Below are 26,749 nucleotides of genomic sequence, written 5' to 3' on the forward strand. Positions count from 1 at the left end.
TGTTAAAAGTGATTCCTCAAAATTGACGTAATCAATTATTAGTTGTTATTAGGATTGGATGTATATTTTTTACCTTAATAATTTTTTTTCATTTGGATGAGATAGTTCATTATGCTTAGTTTTGTATACAATAACAAATATTAAGGAGAAATATTACAATAAACCTGACCAAAAGTACACTTAAATTTATTGCATTGAAATTTAAGTAAAAATATAGTAGTAGTCATAAAGATATACTTTATATTTTTCATGCAAGTTTAACCCTAATTTTATCCATTAGGTTCCGTTGTCAACAGCGTTTCTCAACTATCTAACTTACTCCCCTATAAAAGCATTGTATACGGTAAGATGCAGACGAGAACTCAACTCATAAACCGACCCACCATTTAGGTTAAAAAAGTAAATTTAATAATCAAGACTTTTCTCGTACAAACCAAGTTTTAATTGTTTCATTTATCCGAAGTTGTATACATATCCTTATGGTAATAAACTAACTGTAGTCTCATTTCCAATCTGCATGTTTTATAATACAACATTTACCAAACAACTGTTACGGTTATGTCTATCCTAAAGCTAATATTACCTGAAACTATCCGATAACCGATATAGTTTATAAGTTATCTATAACCAACCAAGTGATAAACAGGCGGGTTGCAGCGCAAATAAATATCCCACTAACCAAGGGATGGGTAGTGGGTGGGTTTTGGTGGCTGGTGCGCGTGCGTCGGCGGGACCAGGGCGCCAGTAGGCTGTTATCCGCCTTACAGGGTGCGTCGCAACGTCCAGCCTGTCCAAACGCCGTTGGTGTGTGCGGGTGCGGAAGTGGTGAATTTGCGTTATCACACCTACAGTGCATCTATACGTCATCAGTGAAGTGTAAAGTGTATAAAGTTAGTTTGACCCAAATTTACTTTTTATAGGATTATAAATGTTAAATGGTGTAAAAATATATTGGTAAACCCAAATTTTTGTGACAGTCACAGTGCTGTGTTGGTGTAGTGTGGGCCGGGCAGGCATGTGAAAATGTGCGTTCCCTTTGCCTTTGGGACGGGCGTTGCCCTTATTGCTGCCCTCCTCACCGCAGCCGACCAAGGTTCGCATTTTTGAATTCTTATCGCCAGTAGATATTGAATCTTAGATAAATGTATATGTTAGATACCTTTTGTGAAATATGTCAGTAAGATTTTTGTAAATATATACATATTTGTAAATCTATTTTAAATCATTTTAATAGTATCTTATACATGTATGAGAAACTAAAACAAATGAATGGGTCCAGATATATTTGAAACAACTTAGTTTTTGCTAACAATACATGAAACGATGTTAGAATGCTGAATATGTCTCTGTTTAACTAAAAAATAATTTGGATAATCTCATTCTTAATAGGCTAAGTACAAAACTAACTTCTTTTGTACTGGTTATTTTTTTAGAAAGGTTAGACTTTTTGTAGGATCTGATTCCTTTTGCGTTTTCATCGTACGTTAAACCATTTTCCATTTATAGGTGTATGTTAGTAAAGTTATTAGTATTTATAAGTATTATTTTAAAGCGATGTGAGATACTAAAGTTCGTCTCTGGTGGAATATGTAGTGTATTGAATTTGTATTGAAGCAGGGTTTGGATGAATCAACATACTAGATGGTGTAATTTCAATGTAATTGTACTAAAGTTAAATGATTGTTTTTGGTATTCATGAACAACGATAGGGAAAATTATTAAACAACGCCTGTTTTTACTAAATTATAAAAGAGTTAATGTTGTTCAAAAGTTTATTGCGGACATTTTCCATCACGAATGTAAAAAACAATACACACTATTGTTGGGTGTATTGTTTTTTACATTCGTGATGGAAAATGTCCGCAATAAACCTTTGAACAACATTAACTCACCATCACCGACAATGAATTTCAAACAAAGAATTATAAAAGAGTTTGCGAAATTTTAGTAATTTAAGGATTAACTACTGTTAGTATTACAGGATAGTGGTTTTGAAGAGTGGCACTCATAATATTTTTGCAGAACCAGTCTGAATCAGTGGGAAAATGACAAAAAAAAAAACGAACCACTTAACGTATTCAATGCGCGTTCTCTATTAGACTTTATAATGGAAGAAACATATGTGAGTCAGAGGTAAAAGGATTAATATCTAGACTTGTATTGAATACCGCTTAGATTATCTAAATCTCAGTACTGTATAGCAACACCATGGGTAAAAACTAATAAGCTTTAATGCTATATTTTGCATTTAAACGTTTTAAAAATTTGCCTTTGTTTTACTCTATGTACTTGATCAAGGATTTTTATTAAGATGTTGTGTGTAAACAGGGATTTATTTGGAACTGTTTCTTTTAACACTCAATAAAAAAGCACAATCCACTAAAACCCTGTTAACAGTGGTGACTACGCCTGAAACTCGTCTTTATAAATATTTATTTAGATGCCTTAAATATGACTTCAAGCCCTTTAATATTATGGCTCATGTGATGTTTGTTCTTTGCACAAAATATAATTAAAACTTAAATTTAAGGATGAATAAACAAAATAATGTAACATTTAATAAATTAGAGCATACTTCAGCATATTACAGAATTTCTCATATACAATCCCACATTTTAAGCTCTAAGTGTGTTTTCTTTGCAACTATGCAAACAAACAAACATAATAATAATATAAACTTGTACAATAATCTCTCATCCTTACGTATTTTACTCCCAAGGGGATTATTAGGGGGCGGGGGTTTCTGAGGTTGGTCCCACCTCTTCCCATTTTCGAAGTATTGTTGTCTCTTGTTCCCTTGTTGGTTTTATTTGCAACTGTAATGCCATCATTGGCAATTTTGTCTTCCTTATTCCCAATAGAAAATGTATTTGCTTCTTACATACATATGTATTACATATGTATGTACCATATGTAGTGTCTGTCATTCTAATTCTACTGAGGTAATTTCCTAAAATAGTATGATGCTAAAAGACAAAAATCTCATTTGTGTAGGGTTATTTGGGTTGTTATTTGTAATCTTGGTAATATCTAGATGGGGTCTTTTCTAAAATCGTTGGGAGAGTGATTGACCTTTCTGTTTTGGTGGCCATTTTTTTTAAATTCTCGTAATGGCTCTATAAAAGGTTGGAATGTTTGGAACCTATCGCCAGCCTCTAGAAACTAGCCATGTTTTAAAGATCTATATTTTTCTCGTATTTGATTTGCAGAGTCCACTTGTTGGATGCTTTTCATCATTTATATACATGTTATTTATCTCATTTGTCAAAGTATTGTACTTAAACACCTTATCGTGTATTATTAAACGATATACAGATGTATATGTTGCTACATTATATGCAGTTCCAATCTCTAATTTGAGACATCTCAATTTTTTATGTCGAGATTTAAATCGCAATAAGCATAATATTCAGAGTTTAAAATACTTTGAGATTTTCAAATTTACAGTGATAAAATTCGTCAGTTCTTTTACGTGCACTATTGTCCCTAGCAGTTTGGAAACAAAATATAATATGCCTAGGCTTCTCCAAGCTTGAAGATGTCTTTACTAACCATGTATGTCTTATAGTATTGGGTTATGATGGGAGTTAGCGCAGCTCTATACTTTTAAATGCAATTTGCAAATTCTTATTTTGCAATAACATCTTTTGTAATTGTAACTTATCCCCATCTGATGGTATTACATGTGGCATCACCCAATGGATTTAAGTGTAATTTTGGGAATCGTATCAGCAGTCCCACAGGTTGGAGCATTAGTGGTTGTTAATAAGCAATTCAAATCATTGTTGTATCTTTTCAACACCAATTATTGTTTGACATTTACTATACTAAAGCATTATTAAAATATTCAAACACACTCATTAACAGCTCTAATGGGACACAAGTACTAAACTTTTCTTTATGGAACACTTTTAAATCCGTGTCAGAATCAAATGCCACATTTGAAAATTTAGTAGTTTTATTGTAAGAGCTCAATATTTTCATAAGACTAGAAACTCCTGGGTTTCTTGTCTTGGTCGATCTGGTTTATATTTTATAGTTTTACCTTCTGCTATCTTTTTCATGTTGAGTACGTTATAATATCTAGAGAGATAATTCAAAATCATGAGTCCAACGAATTTCCGAAATAATTATTCCGATACATTTACTACATATACATAGATATTGGTTTGAAATCCATAATTATTTCCAAGGTATTTTACTCGTTCCTCAAACAAGTCAAATAAACTTAACTATGCCTAGATAAATGCTTTGTTATGCAACATTTTAAACGAAATTATAACTAATTTATGAAGCTCATCACGCAGTGATAACATCAAATATCATCTTATTTTTACGTTAACCTAATTAATATTTATCATTGTATTATACAAGCTAGGGAGTAGATAAACATCCAGGCGAGAAAAGCTAATGATACTAATGAATTATTGATGATATCACCTGGGTATCTAGCACGGTCTTTGTTACAAATCTCAGCTATATTGCTATGTATCGTGTTATATAAATCGTACAGATTATATATATTAAAGCCGATCCTATATGTCATTAAAGATGACACTTTAATGGTAAATACAAATGAAGTGACATATTAACATCCGATATGTGCTACTAGATAAATTAAAAAAAAATATTTTAATCCATTTTTATTGAGTAGTGGAACTGTTATAGAAGACCTTATAAGAAACAATTTAATATTGTTCTATATATATGTATTGTAGTGATATGTAAACAAATGACCAAAAAACATAAAGCATTGTTTATTATTCTGTTAAAAACCTCGTATATAATTCTTATGTACAAATTCGTTTACTGTACCAACCTTGAGGTTTCTGGAACATATCATTTTATAGTTATGCCATCGTGGAGTTCATATTGTTTTTGACATAAGTATATCTGGCATTCTTTGTATGACTTAATCAGTTTGGCAAAAAACTTATACCAGCCCACTGTGTTGAATATGAAAAGTTTTATAATTTTAAGTAATCACAACCATTTTGATTTTATATTAAACCTAATTAGTTTTAAAAAAAAGCTTAATAATCAATCATGCTTTTAGTCAAAAAAACTGAAACAGCTGTTGCTGAAATAAACACTAAAATGTGAACTGTTTCGTAAAATTGTAAAATGTTACGCTTTATTTTCTTAACGGAATCCCATGGACCTGTATTACCTAAATTTCACCTAAGTCACTGTGATACGAATATTCATATTTCTTAACCACGGTAATTGAAAGAGTTATTTTACGAAGTACTGCCCAACTACTGTCCAGTTTTAAAGTAAATATACTGTCCAATAATAGGCTAGTCCATCTATTGGCTCTACAAATACCTCAAGTCACTAAACCTATCTAGCCCATTCATTGTATATAGCAAAAGCTTCCACCAATTATAAAAGAGTTCTTTTAACAATTCTACTGTTATAAACATTTTCACCGATCTGATCGTTTCATATTTTTTGCTGGATTTCAGTAGTTGTTTGTAAACATCAATTTCATCTCTGATATTTTCAAATGTTGATCTCTATCTCTGTAATAAATTATTACTGCTCAGTTTAAGACATACGAATATAACATCTGTACTTAATTTTATATTCACTTTAGGATTTTTTTATATCTGACACTATGAAATAATCAGCAGTAATATCATAGTGTTTATGATTTTTTGCACTGAGAAATAGGCTACTCATTGCAGTTTATACTCATTCAAACTAAGTCAAAGTCAGTGTTTAGTTATGTTTTAGTTTCAAAGTCAAAACTGTTTATTTACTTATATCACAGCCTCATGATATCGTAAATTTTACCAGTTTTCATTTCTATGAGATCTAGTTGTTGCAAAATGTGTTTGTATGTGCCTAATCTTTTTCATTTTTAAGTAATAATATTCCTACACAATTTATAAGCTAAGGTATATTGCTAAGGTGTATTGCTGAGGTCGCTATACTTCTAGTCTTTATCTCAAATCATCAATTCTAGGGGGGGGGGTGTCCTTGATTATGGAAAATAGCCAATATTGTTTATAACAATGAGTTTAATAATTTGATGTATTTAAACTAATATTAATTGTAATATTTGATTTGTAAAATTATGGTATTTTATATTTATAAACTAGGTTGCTAACGTCTTTCTTAAGCATAAAGGTTTGTATTTGGTGCTTGTTTATGAAAGTATTAGCGGGTTCCAAGATGTTGTTGTGTAGTAATTTATATTTTATATTTATATTTCTAAAGTTTTTTGTTGGTTTAACACATTTCTTACAATGGTGCTATGTATGAGTGTTGATAATATTAGCCCAAATAACAGTTGTTTTACTGGTTTTTCGCAACTATTTCCTTGTGAAACGTATTGCAATTTTACATTTTTTACAAATATATTATCAATAATGGTACGCCATATAAAATAATGAACAAATGCACATACGCTGTAAGAGTGTTCTTACTAAGAATATATTGTACTTAATAACTCATATTATTCAACAATAATTAAGAAGGACTTAATATTCAAATGTTATAATACAAATACAGTTATTAAGTTAGTGTAAAGCAGCACTATAAAACTCAAATCCCTAGAGTATAATACTTTGACGTGGATTAGTACGTCTCTCAGTTTAGTAAACATTTGCTCTGTCTTGTTTTCTCCCTTAGTAGTAATTCATCATGTTTCAGACGACGATAACACTTTTTACACTGATGGCATTTACATCACTTCCCAGAAAAAAAGTACATGTACTTTTTATTTATTTATTTTTATAAAACATATAACTTATTTAGTAAAAATGCAGAACGTATATAAAATACACTCTCGCATCAAACCAGCAGACTAAGCGATTTTAGTTTTGCTTGACTTGATATTCACTTGAATCTTTTCCTTATTTCAATGTTATTAGGTTCAACGTGTACTTTTTGCTTCTACAGGGAAGACATTTAAGTATGTGTTTAGTGAAATGATTATGACTTTATATGAGATAAATAAATTTACCAAGTTTAAAAAACATATATCATCAAATAAGAAAACTAAGACAGTTAACTTATACCCCTTAATCATAGCTTGGTATTAAAAAAATACATTATTATTTTTAAATTGCTTGTTTTTTAAAGCTCTACAACATGGTGTAAAATAAGGTTTTTTTTCCAAATTATGTCTTAAACTTTTTTTTACATCATAACACCACGTTTACATAGTCCAATCATGCTGACTCGCGAACTCGTTTAAACTTAGGTTTTCACTATCAAATTTCATCAAGACCAGATAATCTTTAGTCGATTCATCGTGTTAATGGAGAAATATACGGTACCCATACACACATGAACTTGAATGGATAATGGATAGGGTTTTTTACCTTTGAAGTTATCAAAACAAAACAAAAATCCCGGGTACAGGTCTTACCATTAAACCTAAGGTAAAGATGATTATTTAAAAAGGAAATTCACTCAAACAATTTACCCATCAAAAAGTGAGAAATAATTGTCTGCTGCCCGTTGCAGTACATTATTTACAGAAATGGTTTATATGTTGAGATTTTGTTTTAATATATAGAGTTATATCAAGTAGAAACATCTCCGTAAAATAAAATAAAATATCTGTCTCACTATAGCTGTTTCACATGTTATACTTGTTCTTACTAAAGTGGCATACTTCCAAAACCATACAAAACCTCTAAATCATTTTATTGATAAAACCAGTACCGGGCTGTTAGGTCAACGAGATTTCGATTGAAAACAGGGACCCAACTATTGTGTCCTCAAAACAAAATCAGATTATTTCAAAGAAGATTAAATTGAAAATATGGATACCACTAGGTGTTTTAATTTATGTAAAAATATACCAATCTGAAACTGAAATTTAAATCAGCCTACTTATAAATTCTTCATGCGTATAGATTGTACATTCTTATTTCGTTTGTAAAAAATTCATGAATTGAAAAAAAATACTATTGGTATTGAACCAGGTGTAGAATAAAACAAATACAAATGTTCAACAGAGTTACTTTTGATGCGTCGATCACTTTGCATATTTGGATGGCTTTTGAAAACAACACAGGAATACGAGCGTTTTTTCTTCATTTACGTTTTATCAGTTGTGAATATTTGTGCTTGAAAGTTCGTCTGATAAATTCACACACTTGTAATACTTATGCCTATTGACTTGAACATCTGCTTGGAAAAAAACATACCTGTTTGGTTATTTTTAACTATGAAGTATATTGTTTTTTTCTTCAATGCAGATATAATCAAGTTTTGTCTAATAAACCTAAGTTAAATCAAACTGAATCGTGTATAATATTATAATGTTTTAAAATTGGTCATGATACAGAATTATTTTGAAGTGCCCCATACGTAAATGTCTAACACACACTTTCCCTGCACGTTTGTACAATCATTTAAGATTCAGTCATCCTTTTCAAGGCAATAAAGTAGTGAATGAAGCAGTACAAAATGAAATACCAAACGTGCAAATTAGGTGATTCTTTTTGGATACATATTTTTTGCTATAAATATGCCCATTTTACTAGTTATCGTTTGTTAAAAACGTCCAAATAATAAAAATAAAAAGAATGTTAAATTATTTTCCAAAAATTAAACATGCAACCATAAAAAAAACAGATCGAATATCCATAACGCAGCGTGAATGTGTTAAATAATATTTGTCAAGTGTTGTAGCTGTGATAATGCATAAACACTATACCTCGTGTAAATTGAATATAAACACTTCAGCACATAACCATAACACAACAAAACATTTACTGATTCTCCAAATAATGGGATAATAAAAAGTAATGTGATTGTCCATTTCAGCAAATAGCTGTTTGAGCAATAAAAGGTGAGTGGACTCATTATGCACGTTTCATGCCACAGAACAGTAAAATAGATTGGAAACTTTCTCTATACAACTCTCAAACCTAAACAACACGCTCCATTACTATTGCAGTAGGCCTTGAATGAGTTTCTCTTTGTCAAAATAAAATGGTATAATTCATCCGCAATATTTTTATTTTGAACAGTTAAACACATACTTTTTATTCATTTGTAAAAAATTATTGACATTGGTACACAAAACGTGTACGTACGGCTGTCAAATTTAACTAAGAAAGAAATAAACATAAGCACCAAAACCTTAAGATATTCCCTCTACGAGATGTATTAACGGTGGTTATACAGGGTGGCTGAAAATTAACATTAACCCCTCCCATAACTTTTGAACATTTTGAGATATTTGAAATCGGTGTGCGGCAACCTTCTAAGAAATGAGGGGCTAAAATAATTATGGTTATTTTTGAAAAGTTTTTCCCTTAGGGGTAGTGGAGGTAGGGGTTAGCTCAAAATGTATATACGGCAAGTAATGTCGAGGTTGGTATCTTTTAATAGTTCTTGACAAAACATATGTCAATTGTTAATGATATAAAGAAAACTAAAATCGGACTACTAATAACAAAATGGCGCCCTAAAACGTATCAAATCCAAATAATAACCTTGAGGGTGGATGAAGAATTACTTGAGAAGAACTATTTAAGATATTTGAAATCCGTTTGCAGCAACCTTTATAGATATGAGGGTATTAAATTGTCAATTATTACAGTCAAATAAGCATAGTCAATTTAAGTGCAACATTTCAATAGTCACTATTTACTATTTTGCTCATAATATTAACAATATTAAAACATGTGATAATTAATCATCAGAAAATATCAATTATACTGTACAGCAGAAATGGAAAAGATTAGTCAATGGACATACATATATGAAATTAGTCACAGAGGGGCTAAGAAAATGATCGTCGATTTTGAAAGCTTTACCCTTAGGGGTGTGTGGGGGAGGGGGGGTGTTGCTAAAAAATTTCAAATAACAAGTATAGCCGAGTTAGATACTTTTTTACAGGTCTTGACAAAACTAAATCATTAACAGGAAGAAAATAGGAATCGGAAATCTAATAACAAAATGCCAGCTAAAAATGATTGAGTCAATGGTTATTGAAACTAGTTTTTGACTGTCATTTTGTTTTTAGTGGTCCGATTTCTATTATAATTATGTTAATTTTTTGGTTTTGTCAAGACATGTAAGATGATACCACTCGACTATGCTTGCCATTTTAACATTTTAAGCTACCCCCCTTCCCCACTACCCCTAAGGAAAAAACTTTCAAAATTATCCATCATTATTGTAGCCCTTCATATCTAAGAAGGTTGCCAATCGATTGCGTGGGTGGTTTTTTACTACCCCAGAATTCTGTAATATAAATTAAACAAATATTAATATTTCTTTCACTTGTCGTATTCGATCGTTCCCACTTTATTTTATCAATATAATATTGATTCAGCCGTTATGCTAGTAACAACTAATGTCATATCAATGCATGAGTTTAATTACCTCACTTATGTACATAACTTTAATTAAAAGACTAAATAAAACAGTATTGCAACTGGACCCTAAACCATACAATAATGCAAATAATCGTCCATCATACAAACAAAGGAATATTGCAGATTTAGATTATGTTTGCGAGCAAAAAATTAATTTATTCTTGACATGAACATCACAACAAACTATTCATTGTGTGAATTGCTGACTCAAAATACATGATTTAGATATTTACAATATGTTTTACCATCCCAAACTCTAACTCATTACAAAAAACCTATATACAAGTGATTTGATAAAATCCAATTATAATTCCATGCCAATAACAGGTCCACAATTACCACAAACATTTTGTTTTATGACGGCTGAGCCAATTCATTGGTTACAGAGATGATTTTTGCGTAGGAAGGTCATTTAATAAGCATTTTTGTAATTAGTTTAACTTTTTCAAACTAATAAATGTTTTTAATGAAGGTGACATAAAAGAAAAATAATGTAGGAAATCTATTCAATGTTTGTTTGTGTGTGTGAACAACGATGTGTAAATTTTCATATAAACACAAATACATTATCATGCTTAAGTAAAAAATTACCGACTTGATATGGAGGTTTTACAAAAGAAAGCAATGTACGAAAATATTTATTTACATACAAGTTTTAAAACCTTCCGTTATCTCAGTTTTGGCGGGAGGGGTAGCAGACGACACCGAGGTAATGGCGGCAGTTGAGACGAAGCTTCATTTGTGTTCCCCGCCTGCCTTCTCAGTTATAATGGGTTTCTTCGCAGCTCTTATAAAATATGACTAATGCAGAGTCTTCCGAACTGCTATTTTAAGACCTCTTCTTTATCAACTCTTCTCTTATTGCAACTGGCACATAGAATAATCATTATAATTATGACTATTGAGAATATAAGACTATAAGAATGGAATTTTTATGTTATCATTAAATATAATTCACAAACATTTTGTTGTCTATAAAATAATTATCTTGGAGTTTGACATAAACATTTGCTATTTATAGACATGGCTTATTCGATTATCATAGACAATTGTACTTTAATGCAACTGGATGTACACTTTGCCTATAGTTCTATAGTTTAATAGTTCACTTTGCACTTATAGTTTTGATATCCACATTGTCTTAATTATAAAAATTATAATAACGAAAAATAAGAAAGAAATTGACAAAAAATTCTTTACTTTAGCGTGTTACTAAAAATTACATAGACTATTTAGGTGCAAATAAAAAGATTAGTAGATTATAAGTGTAATATTTAGTTTTTTATCTTTTGAGCTTTCATATAGTTCAGCAATACTCTTAATTTAAAATCATATGTTTTAATGTATACAAAATTCTAAGGTAATTGTAAGGGTCCTCTGTAAGTTTATTGAAATCCATTAACGCCAATATAAAAGGTGCAGTTTATTAATATCTCACAGCTTATACCTGAGGCCATAAGAATTAGGTTTATTTATATCCGAAGATTGCTCTAGTAGTTTTATCCTTCGGATGCTAAAGAAACATAAAAATACCGAACCACTCTACACAGAACCATCAACCCCCAGATGCCATAAGGAAGGAGCAGAGTACAAAAAAAAAAAAAAAAAAAAAAAACTTTAAACATTCTTAATAGCAAATTCGTTTTACAGTCAGGACGAATTTTTTAACTTTAAGTAATGTATTTATTTTATGTAAATCTGCTGTTGTATATATTTTTTACTTTAAATAATATGCTTATTTTATAAATAAAAACGTAATTACGCATTCATGTACGATGTATCTGTACGTTCTGAATTAAGATTTTATTGATTGATTGATTGATTGATTGATTGATTGATTGATTGATTGATACCCTTTGATACCCACTTTACGCAGGCCTTCGAGGTAGAAAATGAACCCAAAGTTTTGTAGGTTTGTCCTTTTTGAGATTTATAACAATAAGACACTGTTTTCGAACCATACTCGTCTTGCCAATACACATGGAAATACAGTTCAAACCGAATAATTAACGCATTGTATAATTTACGACTGTGTACACAAACAATCGGTAGCCATTTTATCGAATGCTCGTGTAAGCGGACTCCGCAGCATTGAACATTAAACCCTGGTTTACGGTAGGATTGCTCACTTCGCAGCACCAAACAGTTAAACGGTTCACTGGCATTTCGCGGTCACTGCGTTTTAACGACATGTGTGCCTTTAACTCGGGACATAAATCCTTTAAATGTCGGATTACTTTTTTATCGTTTGATAATGTTTTTTTATAGTATCGAATGATACTGGTTGGTTTAGTTAACTTGTACAATTATTAGTTTAATATATTTAAAAGTAAGAGTAATTATAGTTAGTTTTAAATGTGTTTATGACGTTTTTGTTTTATCCAATAATGTTATATTGTTTTTGAAATTTAATTTTAAACTTGGTGCTGTCACACTTTTTGTATTCACAGATTTTTTATTATGTATACAATACGAACTATTGATCTTTGAAGAGCTAAAAAATAACAACTCATTTCGTGTTAGAAAAATGTACGTAAACATTTTATTCGAAACAAAAAATAAGTGTAGCATGACAACACATATACCTGGGTACGATTGACTTTTTAATTTCGATTGTCAAAAGAAGCATTTATAGAAATATATATGTATATTTACTTATACCATTGATAATAATATATTCACTTATATAATATATATGTATGTATATATGAGTTTTAACGAATGGCTTTTTTACCTCTGGGGGCATCAACACGGAAAGGGGAAGCCGTCCGGGTAAATTTCCTACGATTACACCTACGATGATAGATTATTCCTTATGTGAGAAATCTGCTAAAATCAATCACACAAAGAGTAATTCGTTTTGTCTGCCAGTCTTCTGTGGAAGGGGTGTATAAAGTAACATACAACTATTCTATGTTACTTTATAAGTATAGGACTAGACATTTTTATAGGATTTACTCATACACTTTATTAAGTTATTTGTTCTTCTTCGACATTTAGATGCACCAAATAAAATATATAATTATCATAAGCAAGTGATATGTATTACGGAGTTAATTTTATAGTATATACATTAACTTATTATGCAAATTGTTCTCCTAAAACTTTAGTAAGTATCTTTAATTTACCAGTGAACAGTTTCCAGAAATTTATTAATTAAAATCTATGTTACCTAGTTAGATTCCCATTACAGGCAGAAAAATATTGCTTGCACGCTTTTAATATACATAATTTCTTTGTTAAAAAACTGTTTGTCAAACTAATTTAGGCTAATTTAATATTTGTATGGAGGAAAATTGGATTTTTACTTTGTCGAAAAAACACCTAGTGATAACTTTTATTTTCGAACAATTGTATATCTCTTCTCTGGCACAACGAGATTGTTTTTTTTTTTTTTTTTTTTTTTTTATTGTCGCCTAAAATCAATGTATGATCAATAAGTGCCATTAGAGAAGCACTATTTATATGGGTCAAAACAATGCTACGTTACTATACACTACTGTTTATATGTGGCTATGACCAACAAATAAAACCACTGCCATATTGCAAAATATTACATTTTTAGTATCAAACAAATTTAATCAATAACTAACTATCGGTCTCACTTTATTTGGTATTCAGCTAAAATAAATCGCATTGGTCCACAACTGTTCTGATAGTAAATAGGTTTTACCACTTACATTGTGGTTGATAACTTAAACATTATTAGAATAGTAAAACAATGTTTATTCGTAGGCGGCTAACGTCCTTACTAAATTCTCAATATTCCGATCAAAGCCGTTACAAATCGGTATTTAAATGTGCAAAAAAACCATTTCACCCATTCTATTATGTTAATACCATCAGTAGAAAAACTGAGACTGGTGTGTATTGACCTATTTAGACCGTACAAGCTGATAAAGGGTCAAACTAAGACCACAACACAAAAGTCACCGTTTCAGCTTCACCCCTGAGGATTTCACGTCACAGTTTTGGTGGAACGTGTGATCTTGTGCATAGTGTAACTACCAATTTGACATGGCTCTTACCCGTAGAAGACCATGAATTCAATGAAATAGTCGATCGGAAAACGATTATCATCTGAGTTAATGTAACATATTTCGTAAAATTATATGATAAAAATATTATACTTGGAAATACAAATATTATATACGAAGACATGTTGAAATGATGTTTAATTTTGACAATTACCTGAAAAGTTATTTTTGTGAATAAGTAAATTCTTTAGATTAAATTAAGACGATTAAAATCCATGTGTGTAGCCCCTGGCTGTTGGACATAGTGTAAAACTAAATTACTTACGTAATCCCTTCACAGCTCAATAAAATATGTTAATTCAGGACATATTTCGATGTTAAAACACCATCATCAGCTTCAGGTACATATGTGAAGTTGATTTTTAGTCAACATCGTCAGAAGATAAACACAGTACGAATACGAATAAATACATAAAACAATTACACATTTAAGAAACAGGCCTGTTCTATTAAAAGATGACCGACCGCTCAGGTACATCCGTTCGTAATGTGTTTATCTTCTGGCGATGTTGACTACTGATCAACTCTACATATGTACTTGAAGTTGATGATGGTGTTTTAACACTGCAACATGTCCTGAATTAAAATTAAGGCAGACATGAAATAATTATCATCATTTTTTGTAGACATTTATCACGCTTGTGACATTTATATTTATATTATGATGTTTTATACAAATTTCATAAGCTAGTCACAATAACAGATTCTTACTGTTTCAGCCATCATGGGCCACTCTGCTGACTCTACGGAAATAGTTCCGTCACTGAACGAGCTCGAGGCCTCCTTCCCTCCTGTAGCTCCTCCCAGGTTTCTCACAGAGAACTCTAGTGTAATCACCGCACAGACAGGCAGTACTGCCCTGGTACCCTGCCAGGTCCACAACATTGGAGATGGAATGGTTAGTATTGTTAGTTTAAGTATGTTGTTCTAAGATTCAAATATAGTTGAAAATGGGTAAATCTTATCAACAAACATTGGCATTCGTCTATGATGTTAAAACTGTCTCGCTGCACACTATAAAAGTGTGCATTTACAATGGATTAGGACCTTAAATCTCCATAATCAAACGATAAACTAAGAAAAACATAACGTAGTACAAACAGTTGCCTGAGGACTCAACAACATTTGGTACAGCTTTTAGTCCAAGAACATACAATGGCACTGCTAACATTTAGATATGTTAACTATAAATTCATATTTATTCCTTTTAATTCTACTTGTATAGCCAGCAAAAATTATTTTATATGGTTTTATCCCTCCTTATTTACAATCATAAATTTATCTTTCTGTTTTGCCCACTAAGGCAATAGGAATTGATTATGCGTTTAAGTAAATTATCATCAAAATATCAACAATAATTTTACTAAACTGAGTGGGCCAAAACTTACAAAATATTTATATTATAACTGACTAATCACTCTATTCTTACGTCTGTTTAACTACAGTATAGGTCATAACTGTTTTAATATTCACTTTTTAACTACACACTAAGCCAATCTATCAAATCCTGATACCCATTACATATGAAATTCCTTATACCACATCAATTACAACTTATGTGCTCTTGATACAAATATTTCTTCTGTTTAGGTTTCCTGGATCAGGAGGAAAGACTATCATCTTCTGACAGTTGGCCTGACTACCTACACGGGTGACGAGAGGTACCAGGCTATACACGTCCAGAACTCCGAGGTTAGTTTGTAGTAAACTATAAATATCATTATGGATACCAAATATCATACCAAATATGAATCCCAAATATTATATGGATACCAAATATTATATGGATAGTATGAAGCTGGTGGCTCAGTCGGTAGCACCTCAGAAATAGGGTCCAAGGCAGCAATGTCGTGGGTTCGTATCACGCTACCTGCCACAAATTTATACTAGTACAGTTCACCCTTGTACTGTACTGGCTCAGTCCTTGCTTTGCCGTCCACGTTCAAGCAAGACCCATGTGGACGGGCAAACGCAAGGTAAAAAATTGCGTAGACCTCATCAAAATTATAAAATAATATATATACAGCTAAATTTACTTTCTAATAAAAACATAAAAATCACATTTTGGTTACTCAATAATTACAATGCAAACCCTTATTTAGAAACAATTTCAAACTATAGAAAATATTTTTAGAAATTTTTTTTTGAAAATTAATTGTAAAAGTATTGTAAATGTTTGCTCCATACCTAAACAAACCGTTGAAGAAAAAACAAAAACTAAAGCTACAGAAACAGGTTAATTATTTAAATTAAACAAGCATACATTTTTAATTTCACTTAATTTTCGTATCAAAATAAAACAAAAAACACCATTTAAAATAAATATTTCGTGATACTGCAGCAATACCAGCCGTTTTAATACATAAGCTGAGGTCTATGTAAGTAAAAAGTAGCTCGTTTTCTCCCTAGAGAAACAAATCAGCTGTACATTTTGCAAACTTGTAAACCTCCATTGTAAGAGTTCACATTTATCAACAGTTTCATGTTACATATCAATGTAATAAATGCGAAATGAAACTCGTTATTTATAACTAGGCTATTAGCATTTTTACTAATTATTTACCACCTAAAACTTTTGTTGTTACCATAGAAATTTTAATATGAGCCATTACCGTTTCAAAACCTTTTATTCTAAAATGTATAATATGAAACAAGGATAACTATACCCTGGAAGAATAAATTTTATGTTCATTTTTTTGCTAGTTTTTTTATTGAACTAAAAATAGTTTCTAAGGTAATTTGTTAAAATTAGGGTTCAATGTGACAAAAAATATAGTTTATAAATGGGCAAAAGACTATCATTTGTTTACTACTGTTTTAAAATTTGATTTGAACAAGGTCACCATATTAGTTCGGTCCTTGAACTACTGCAACTAATGTCAAATCTATCGAAAAATAAATTAGGTAGGCCCTATACAGGGTGTTTCCAGATTGTCTGGACATATTTTGTGGACTTTTTCCTTAAGCTAAGACAAACATAAAATGCCATATAGGCTAAGTATGGGTCTAAAATGCCTAGATTTCTGTGTGTCTGTATTTTTGTAATTTTTACTATTTTTTTGTATCTTGGGCATTTTTCAAGATAGTAATTTCAAAATTGGTACAAATGTGCATTTTAGTAGGTAAAAAGATCTTACAAAGTTTCGTTCTAATATCTCAAGCCGTTTCAATATGGCGGTCATTTAAATTCTTTAAAGCCAAATTTCATGTAAACCGTAAATATTAAGAAAACTGTTTTTCAGATCAAAAAGATAGAGAATTTAAATCCAAATTAAATAAGACCTTCGACTGAGTTATAAGTTTTTTTTCAACATTCGGTTAATCAATTGAATATGACTACCATACTGGTCTGTAAAAAAAAAAAAATAATAAACAATATGGAAGTCCTATTAAATTGCTTAACCGAATATAGAAAAACAACTGATAAATCGGTCGTTTATCATCCGGTTTTAACAAACAAGGTCTCATTTGATTTGGATTTAGATTCTCTATCTTGTTCATCTGAAAAAAATGTTCTCAATATTTACGGTTTTCATGAAATTTGGCATTATATTTAAAAAAAAATCTTAAAAATCACAAACAGACCGACAAACAGAAATCTAGGCATTTTAGACCCATACTTATAAGGCATTTAATGTTTGTCTTAGCCTAAGGAACAACTCCACAAAATACGTCCAGCCAATTTGGAAACACCCTGTATATAATATTCCTAGGTTTTTGTACGGGCACAATTGTAGGGTATTTAGGATATTATTTTACATGTAGGAGGGAAATAGGGGATATACCTATCATCAGTCAAATGGAACAACACGTGGAGCGTGAGCGAATTCCAGAGAGTCCCTTTTACTACTTCCCTTTTAATTACTCTAATCGCAATCAGATAAATGACTCTAATGTCATTTACCTCAAAGAGTAATCAACGATTTCATACTTACATTAGTAAAAGTACTAATATTAATTTTAATTTACATTCGGCTCCATAAAATAAAAAGGTCAAAGCCAAGAAACAATAATCTACAATAACTGACTGTTTTCATATTATCTAAAGAGTAAATAATACACTTTAAAACAATATCCATTTCCGAAACTGCTATTACTGGCTGATAGTTTTAGAATTAATTATCGTATAACTTTTATGAATTCTGAAGTATGATGTTTCACAAATAAAATTATGTTCCAAGTTGTAGTATATCTAAAAAATATATGTTTAGATAAAAATTATAATGCGAACAGTAATATATATATATTTACATATATATTTATGTAAAAGTAAAATTATGAGAAAACTAGTTTTCTATTCTTCACAAACTTCCTAAAATACGTAATTTAAAACACGTGGTACTGAAATATACACTAATTTTCCCTATTACTTGTATTAAAAACTGAATGTTATAAGGATATATTTGATTTAAATGATTTATTACTAATTATTGATATTTTAAAATATTTGATATTGCAACAGTGATATTTCACGTTGATGAAGCATTCATATTACTATGGGACAGATCACTTCACCATCACTCGACGTATGCTATTCAACGATAGCCCTGCTTATGTCCTCAACAGTTTCAAGTGTTCAATTATCATTAGTCAAATGCCAAACCTAGATTGTTTCCTGATTGCAAAATGTGTGTTTGGAAATGGTTAAATGTTGGAACAGTTAGTATTTTATATGTTCAATGGCTATTTGTAATACTTATAATTACTATATCAACAACCTTCATCCGTTTCGTTTTTATAATGATATAGTAGTAATCATTCCCCTTACTTAAAAAATTAAGGTCTAGTTTAAGTCCAATCTATTGTAAATAGTTTTTTATATATATTTATAAATTATAACAAACTTTTTAATAAGCTTCTGCAGTACAGAGACAATTATGTAAATATATTCATGTCTACCTACCTACCTTCTCTTTACTTAAATATAACGCATTGTCCTTAGTTTGAATTGTGCTATTGTATGTTACAGGACTGGACGTTACAAATTAAATTTGTACAGCAGCGAGATGCTGGTCTTTACGAATGTCAAGTGTCCTCACATCCTCCAATCAGTATTTTTATAGAACTTAAAGTTGTGGGTAAGTGATCAAAATACACCACGGATTTTATATTAACATTCTTCTATAATAATATTTTGAGTATTTTTTTTTCTGTTTCTTAAATGATGGATTTATTAAATGTTTGGATATAAAGACACACCGAGGAAAACACTCTGTGTCGGTACCGAAACTTCAGCAAAATACCTTTATGCCATATCTTCGTTTTTGACCATGTTCATTGGTTCAACTGCGCCCGTTTTTAAAAATGAGAAATGTACAATTTTAAAATAATATAGTAAAATATTTTACCAATATTGCAAGGTTATTAAATACATACGAAATAAGTACACTCATATATTGGCAGGTGGAGAGTAAGGAGAGCCAATAACCTGCAAAATTATGCTCCAGGAACTCCTTGATGGAAAGATTGGCCAACTAGATAAGTGGGTTTGTCATGAGCCTCCCAAATTTGTTTAAGATCTCAGCCAATTATTCAACAGGTTATATGCCAGTGCTGGGAAACGGCGTTGAGTGCTTGTTAGGTGGTACCTGCCTGATACACTTGGGTGATACGTTACAATCACTCAGCTACGTGTAACGTGGTGATGGACATCAATTCTGTTAGTAAGCTCACCAAAGTTCTTGACATAAACATACAAGTGGAAAATTTTTTTATAATAATATAATTCTTCTAACACTTTGTTTCTAATTAATGTCTATGTACGTATAACTGAAAGAATAAAAAGCCACATAAGAAACATACTTCGCAAAAAGATCTCCTAGACAAATAGGCTGTTTGTAATAAAGAATTTGGTATTATCTTTAACTTTAATAAAATAACAATATATAATCGCAATGTATCGTATGTTTATAGAGGCCCGAGCTGAGATCTCTGGACCGTCAGAGAAGTACCTCAAGCTTGGTTCACTCCTAAGACTAGTCTGCACGCTTCGACAGTCACCGGAGCCTCCAGTCTATGTCTTCTGGTATCACAACAACCGGATGGTCAACTACGACGATGACCGTGGCATCAACGTGACGTCAGAGCTGGCTGCCAAGAGTAGTCAGCTGGTGATACAGCAGGCAGCCAGGGACCACTCAGGGAACTATTCCTGTGTCCCCAACAACGCCCAGCCTGCTAGCACGGTCGTGCACATACTCAATGGTATGTGGTATGAAAATCGTACAAAGAAGTAAGGTACAGACGAAACGTACACTTAAGATTCCTTGTAGCATTCTCACTCATAAAACAAACAAAAAAACTACAAAGAAGTTTCTTATATCAAAGTATACTAGATATTTAAATACTAATCACTTCGGTGTTTGAATAAATAATTTGAGATGGTAAATTGGGTAAATCCAAGATGGTTGTTGGCTTCAATTGACTAAATAGAAGAACTATTTAGAGCCCCAAAGACAATTTGTAATCCCACAGTTTCTTAGATATTTAAATTATAATCACTTTAAAGTTTGAAAAATATTTTTGGATGTTAATAAACTCCTCAGAAACTGTTTATATTATCCAGGATGACCTATAGCCTCCAAGGACTCTTAAGTGGTGTCTAGCACTACCGAAGTAGTAGGCACACAGCAATTCTTAAGAGGAACATCCTGTAATCTGTGCGATATGAATGCCTTACTCATCAAGTGTATTTTCACAAGTATATTTCTAGCACAGCGTGCCTGAAAGCACATAATTGTCACATAAACTTGTTTCCTCTGTACCTTATCTCTATTATCTTTGAGATAAATAAAAAAACATCTTAAGTAATACATAAGGTGCAGATTGAGTTGCCTTTCCAGAACATGACAATAAATTAATCTTTAAGGTTAACAAAAATATTTTAATTTGTAAAAGGTAGTATTTTTCGTAATGTGTTAGATTTATAAAAATAAATAATAAATTGTATTTATTTATTTAAACTTTACTTAACTATCAGTTATAAAAACATATTATAAAACAATGTTTAAACGTCAATTTAGAAAAAACTAAATTCAATTCAGTTTAAAGAGCAGAGGAGTTTGTTTTCTAAAAAGTCTAGTACTATTCAGCCTACTCAGCCTATACTATAAAGCCTATTCAGGGATGACAAGCTATAACTAAAAGTATTGTAAAGGCAATATAATTGTTTTTATTACTTAAACAACGACTATTTACAATGTATACAATGTATTATTATTGCCGCTTTATACCTATAAAGCGAATTTCTACTAATCTGATCGTATTTTAACTTATATATTCCTGCGAGATCTAAAATATATGCATTTTGCGATTTAATTTATATTTAAATAACATTATTTTTAATGAATATATAGTTTAACTGATACGGCAAAGGTAAAGATAACTTTGATTTAATTATAAGTCCAAACAAGTAAAAAGCAACAGTTCATTGAATCTCCATGAGAATTACATATTTATGAAGAGAGTTACAATAAGAGTTACAATTAAAAAACGCACTAACCATAATTAATTAAAAATGAAATGTACTCACTGCAATTAATATTAACCTACATTACACAATTTTCCTATAACTTTTTCAGGGGAGAACCCTGCAGCAATGCAGACGGGTGGTCGAGGCCTCTCCTGGCTTCACTGTCCTTCTCTTCTGCTGCTAATAGCATCACTGGTAGCCTCGTCGTCGTCGTTATCAAGCAGACCCTGTGTCCTTATAACAACAAGCAACGACCTGTAGTGCGTTATGTGATGGTGAATCGAGCTACGAAACAAACATAAACGTCATAGGAACCATCCCAGAACAGACATTTGCCCACTACTTATGGCTATACGTGACGTGGTTGTTCCGAAACAGCCATGTTCTCACTACTAATGGAGGTTGTTATTTTCATATTCAAACTGTTTAGAAATTACATGTGGTCATCTGTGATAACTTAAAGGTTGCAAGTTGGGAGTATTGCGTGTATATTATGATGATTATTTTTAGACTGTTTCAATTTTAATAAAATTGTAATGTGGTTTAAAATTTCTTGCGTTTAGATACAATCAAAATGCTAATTATAATCGGCAAACAATAGAACCAACGTAGGTTTATGTTCATGATGGTTTAGTTTAATTGTTTGAAGAATAAATGGAGGATAAATATCACAAACATCAACTCTTATAAGTAGATATTGATTCATTTTGCCATAAAGAGGCCAGTATGTAGAATATGAAGCGTTCTTTTTTATTGTGAAATTAAATTTGTATAAGACTGCTTGACATTTTGTAAACAACGTTTATCAACTTTTAAAAATGTAATAAAACATGTATGAAAACCTGTATAAATCATCGTTCTGTAAATGTATTATTATATATACATATAAAGTACGAGTAATATTTTATACTACTCACAAATATAAGACGTATGCTGTCATACACTGTTATTTTCATGGTCTATTTAACTTGGTTTCAGTCTTAAACAAAAACCCTAAAGAAATTCCCCCTTATAATTAGATTCTTCGGAAAAGTATGTTAACATTTATGTTAAATTCAAGTTTATACCAGGTTGAAATAGTCTACTTTATTTTACATGTGACGTAGTTTTAGATAAAGATAAACCTATACAATGTGGATTATTAAATGTATCGAAAACTTATCAAAATATTTCTACAGGGTGTTTTAAAGTTTGTAAATATTCCTGTGCTTCGTTCATCAACGATCGAAATAATATGCTCAATATTATTTTAAGTTGTATAAAAGCACGTCACTGAATAGAAATATGTCGTTGTAATGGGGTTATTTTCATAATTATAGGTAATATTCTTTTTAAATTGTACTCCTCTAAAACGCAAAGTAAAATAATTAATATAGAGATCTTTTAAAGTGTCACGATCACTTGCAGCTCGTGACTCCTAAGCTGGCACTTGGCGGGAGGAGGGAGGACGTAGGGAAAAGACCGGACTGCAAACATTTCATCTGCCTCACGGGGTTGACTCCCCTTGTATTATGTACTTGAGCGCTTTCAGATGGGTCGCGAGGACAGTTGATGCAACGCGCATAACGGGACATAATGTTTTTGAAATAGGTACTAGTAGCGATCGGCCAAGTGACAGCTAAGATGTCACGAGCATTGTAAATTATTGTTATTATTTGTATATTAATTATTGTTTGGTTAGTCAAAAACAGTAAATTATGTAAATTGTTAATAACATAAAAAAGTGTACATCATTTAATTTAAATTTTCACAGAGATAAGCGTTGAGTAATATGTATTTTAACAAAAATTATGTATTTTTTAAATTTTATATCCTAATATGGTTATTTATTAAAGAACGAATCCATATGAACAATGGTAGGTGCAATACCGTAATCATGAATTTATGACATCAAATTGTCATTTCATGTATGAGAATGGTTACCTTAAATTATAAAAATAGTCACCATTTACAACGATTGACAACCCCTTGTATATAAGAACTACACTGCTATTGTAAATTTTATTTGTTATCTGTTATTGTTCTGTATGAATATAAGCTTTATATTTTTATTGCCTTTTAGATTAATTTATTTACCCTTGTTTGTTAGCTATTAGCCTGAAAATTAAATGAATACTAAGAAAGTATTTTGTATTTTACCTTCTCCCTTTCTATATAATATAAGGATATAAATCTAGGTTCAAACGTTTAACGCTTTGGAAATCCTACTACATTGTAATTGCAACTCTAAAATGAAAATTGAAATACGAATTCTAAATAGTTTTTGTTTTTAGGTATGGTCAAGTTAATATATTTCTGAAAATGGCTTTCACTCATTGCCATCATAATATGAGCAAAAAAATTAGAATTAATTATTATTTTATTTTCATTTTGTACACCTCCTTTATCTAGCCTGAGATATTAAGTAAATACAAACTTAATTAATTACTTGAATAAGAATTTGGCGATTCTTTGGTTGATAAAAATGCATAGTTATGAATACATAAACCAAAATAGGAAACAACCTATAGGAATTCAAGTAACGTGTAGGAAGTATTTCAGGGTGCAAAAAGAATAATAATCGGGTAAATTGTTGTCTTTCAACAGTTGGGCATTTATTTGTCCAAAATTAGCAGGTTTGAAAAATACTATATGATAGTTAGTTTATTATAAAGGTTGAATCAAATGTCAAGACCCTCCTTTTAATATGTTCCTGTGTTATTTACTGAGATATCCTATGGGTGATTGTGCAATCTAAGCAGGAAGTTTCATTTTATGATAAAAAATTGAGTGTCCCCCAAAAATGTGGGATTTTGGGGGCAAGTTAAAGTTTTTTAGCGTCAACACACTTCAAGTGACACTTCATTTGAAGGTATTTACAAAAACCTTAAAGAATTGTGAAAACCAGAGTTCGCTATCTCTTTTCTATCCAAAATGGTAGCCAGTCAAATGTATTAAAGTCTACACATTTAAAGATAAGAAAAATCTATCTAATGATAATATTGGCTACCATTTTGGATAAGGATGAGATAGCTAGCTCTGGTTTTCAGCATTCTTTTTTTTAATCAACCCTTCTTATCAAGGGTCATGACCACCCAACGGATAACTCTGTAATATTTTCCTGAGAACAAATTCGAGGTGAGGGATAGATATATTTTTCCACAAGAAGGTTACATGTAAGAGTAGACATTATTAAGCTTTTAACGGGCTACCATTTTGGCTAGAGAAGAGAGAGCGAACTCTGATTTTAACCATTCCTTAAGTCAAACACTAAAATGGGACAATTTCATACAAGGAATATAAATAAAATTAAATTTAATAAAAATCTGCTTTCAAAAAAAATTACGTTACCTTATTTATATTCTGTCTGGACAAATAATCAAAATCTTATAAAATGAATATAAAACTTGTTTAAATTGGATTTAGTCCAGGACCTGACTAGGGTTCTGTGTGCATGTCGTGTATAGAGAATTTTGCTTTTGCATTTCAATATAGGTGTCTTAGGAAGTGTTTTCCACTCGGGTGTCAAGTTCGCACCTGGTACGTTTTCGAGCTATGACGTCATCAAAATGGCGGCCATTGATTTTTTTAAATCGTATATTTCGCAAACTATTTGTCGGATCGGAATGATTTGTTTTTTGTTTGATAGATAATTTTAAATGCTACCTGTTTTACATTTACACATTTGTTGTATGTTTAGTACATTCTTCGTAATTTTGCAAAAACCTGTATTTTTAAATATTTTTGAGTTATTTTTGTTTGTAACGTTTTATTGATATAATTTATCAAAAACCACCAATGAAAAAAGTTGTAGAACGTTTAAAAATCTTTACAAAAATACCAAATTCGGTATGCTTTACTCAAAAGATTACGTCAAGAAACTAGATAAATCTCATAAAAACACCAATTTTGGCGCAAAAACGCCTATTAGTCCGGCATCTAGGGCAGTTCGCAAGTCTTATAAAGACAGTTTCGCCATTCAATGTTAATGTATGTGTCTAAATAAGTGTTTTCAACTCGGGTGTCACGTCTGCACCCACTGCAGTTTCCGGTTATGACGTCATCAAAATGGCGGAAAGGGCTATATTAAAAATAACGATATTTTACATACCATGTATCGGATCGGAATAAACTTTTTTTGTTTGAAAGATAAGTTTACATGCTATTTTTCTTACATTTGCACTTTTGTTTTATGTTTAGTACATTTTTCGTATTTTGCAAAAACCTATATTTTTAAACATTTTTGTGTTATTTTTGTCGATAACGTTTTATTGATACAATATATCAGAAATAATTTAAAGACAAAGTTGTAGCACGTTAAAAGAGCTTTACAAAAATACCAAATTCGATATGCTTTACTCAAAAGATCACGTCAAGAAACTAGAAAATCGTACAAAACAACCTAATTTTGCGCAAAAACGCATATAAATCCGACATCGATGGCTGTGTACGAGTCATATATAGACAGTTTTACCATTCAATGTTGATGTATGTGTCTAAAGAAGTGTTTTTAACTCGGGTGTCACGTCTGGACCCACTGCAGTTTCCGGTTATGATGTCTTTAAAATTGCTACATGTTACGATTTCACCAGCTATTTTACTTAAAATAAGACCATTACTCTCTTTTATGCAAATAAAAGCACAACAAATCAATGTAATTAGTCCATAGGAATGTTTCCACTATATAAATACCCCCGGTGCAGCAATCCTGTCGACTAAGCGAATTTCCATTTGCCTGGATTGATTTTCAATTAATCTATTAAATTAACATTGTTTGAGTTGTTAACTTAATGTAAGAACAATAACATCCAAGTTACTCCAAAGTACATCCAACATGTGAACTCCAACACATGTTACAACATGTGAACATGTGAACAAGTTACTCCAAAGTACATCCAACATCCAAAGTA

At 31.0% G+C, this 26,749-nt stretch overlaps 1 protein-coding gene across 1 annotated transcript; it reads left to right on the top strand.

The window, feature by feature from the left end:
- Positions 1-768: 768 nt before the first annotated feature.
- Positions 769-23,456, top strand: LOC128996807 (zwei Ig domain protein zig-8-like). Its single transcript, XM_054422287.1, has 6 exons — positions 769-1,093; positions 15,109-15,287; positions 15,980-16,081; positions 19,359-19,467; positions 20,303-20,593; positions 21,970-23,456. The coding sequence occupies exons 1-6, from the start codon at positions 1,024-1,026 to the stop codon at positions 22,119-22,121; spliced, it is 903 nt and encodes a 300-aa protein (XP_054278262.1). The 5' UTR covers positions 769-1,023; the 3' UTR covers positions 22,122-23,456.
- The last annotated feature ends 3,293 nt before the right edge of the window (positions 23,457-26,749 follow it).

Source organism: Macrosteles quadrilineatus, unplaced genomic scaffold, assembly GCF_028750875.1.
Source record: "Macrosteles quadrilineatus isolate MER2022 unplaced genomic scaffold, UCM_ALF_1.0 Scaffold_6__1_contigs__length_79288215, whole genome shotgun sequence".
NCBI lineage: Eukaryota > Metazoa > Arthropoda > Insecta > Hemiptera > Cicadellidae > Macrosteles > Macrosteles quadrilineatus.

Bases quoted from the DNA above. Each gene is read 5' to 3' on its own strand.
- LOC128996807 (XM_054422287.1), top strand. From the start codon at position 1,024: ATGTGCGTTCCCTTTGCCTTTGGGACGGGCGTTGCCCTTATTGCTGCC. The intron at 1,094-15,108 runs GTTCGCATTTTT...TTACTGTTTCAG, and splicing joins CCTCACCGCAGCCGACCAAG to CCATCATGGGCCACTCTGCT. The intron at 19,468-20,302 runs GTAAGTGATCAA...GTATGTTTATAG, and splicing joins TATAGAACTTAAAGTTGTGG to AGGCCCGAGCTGAGATCTCT.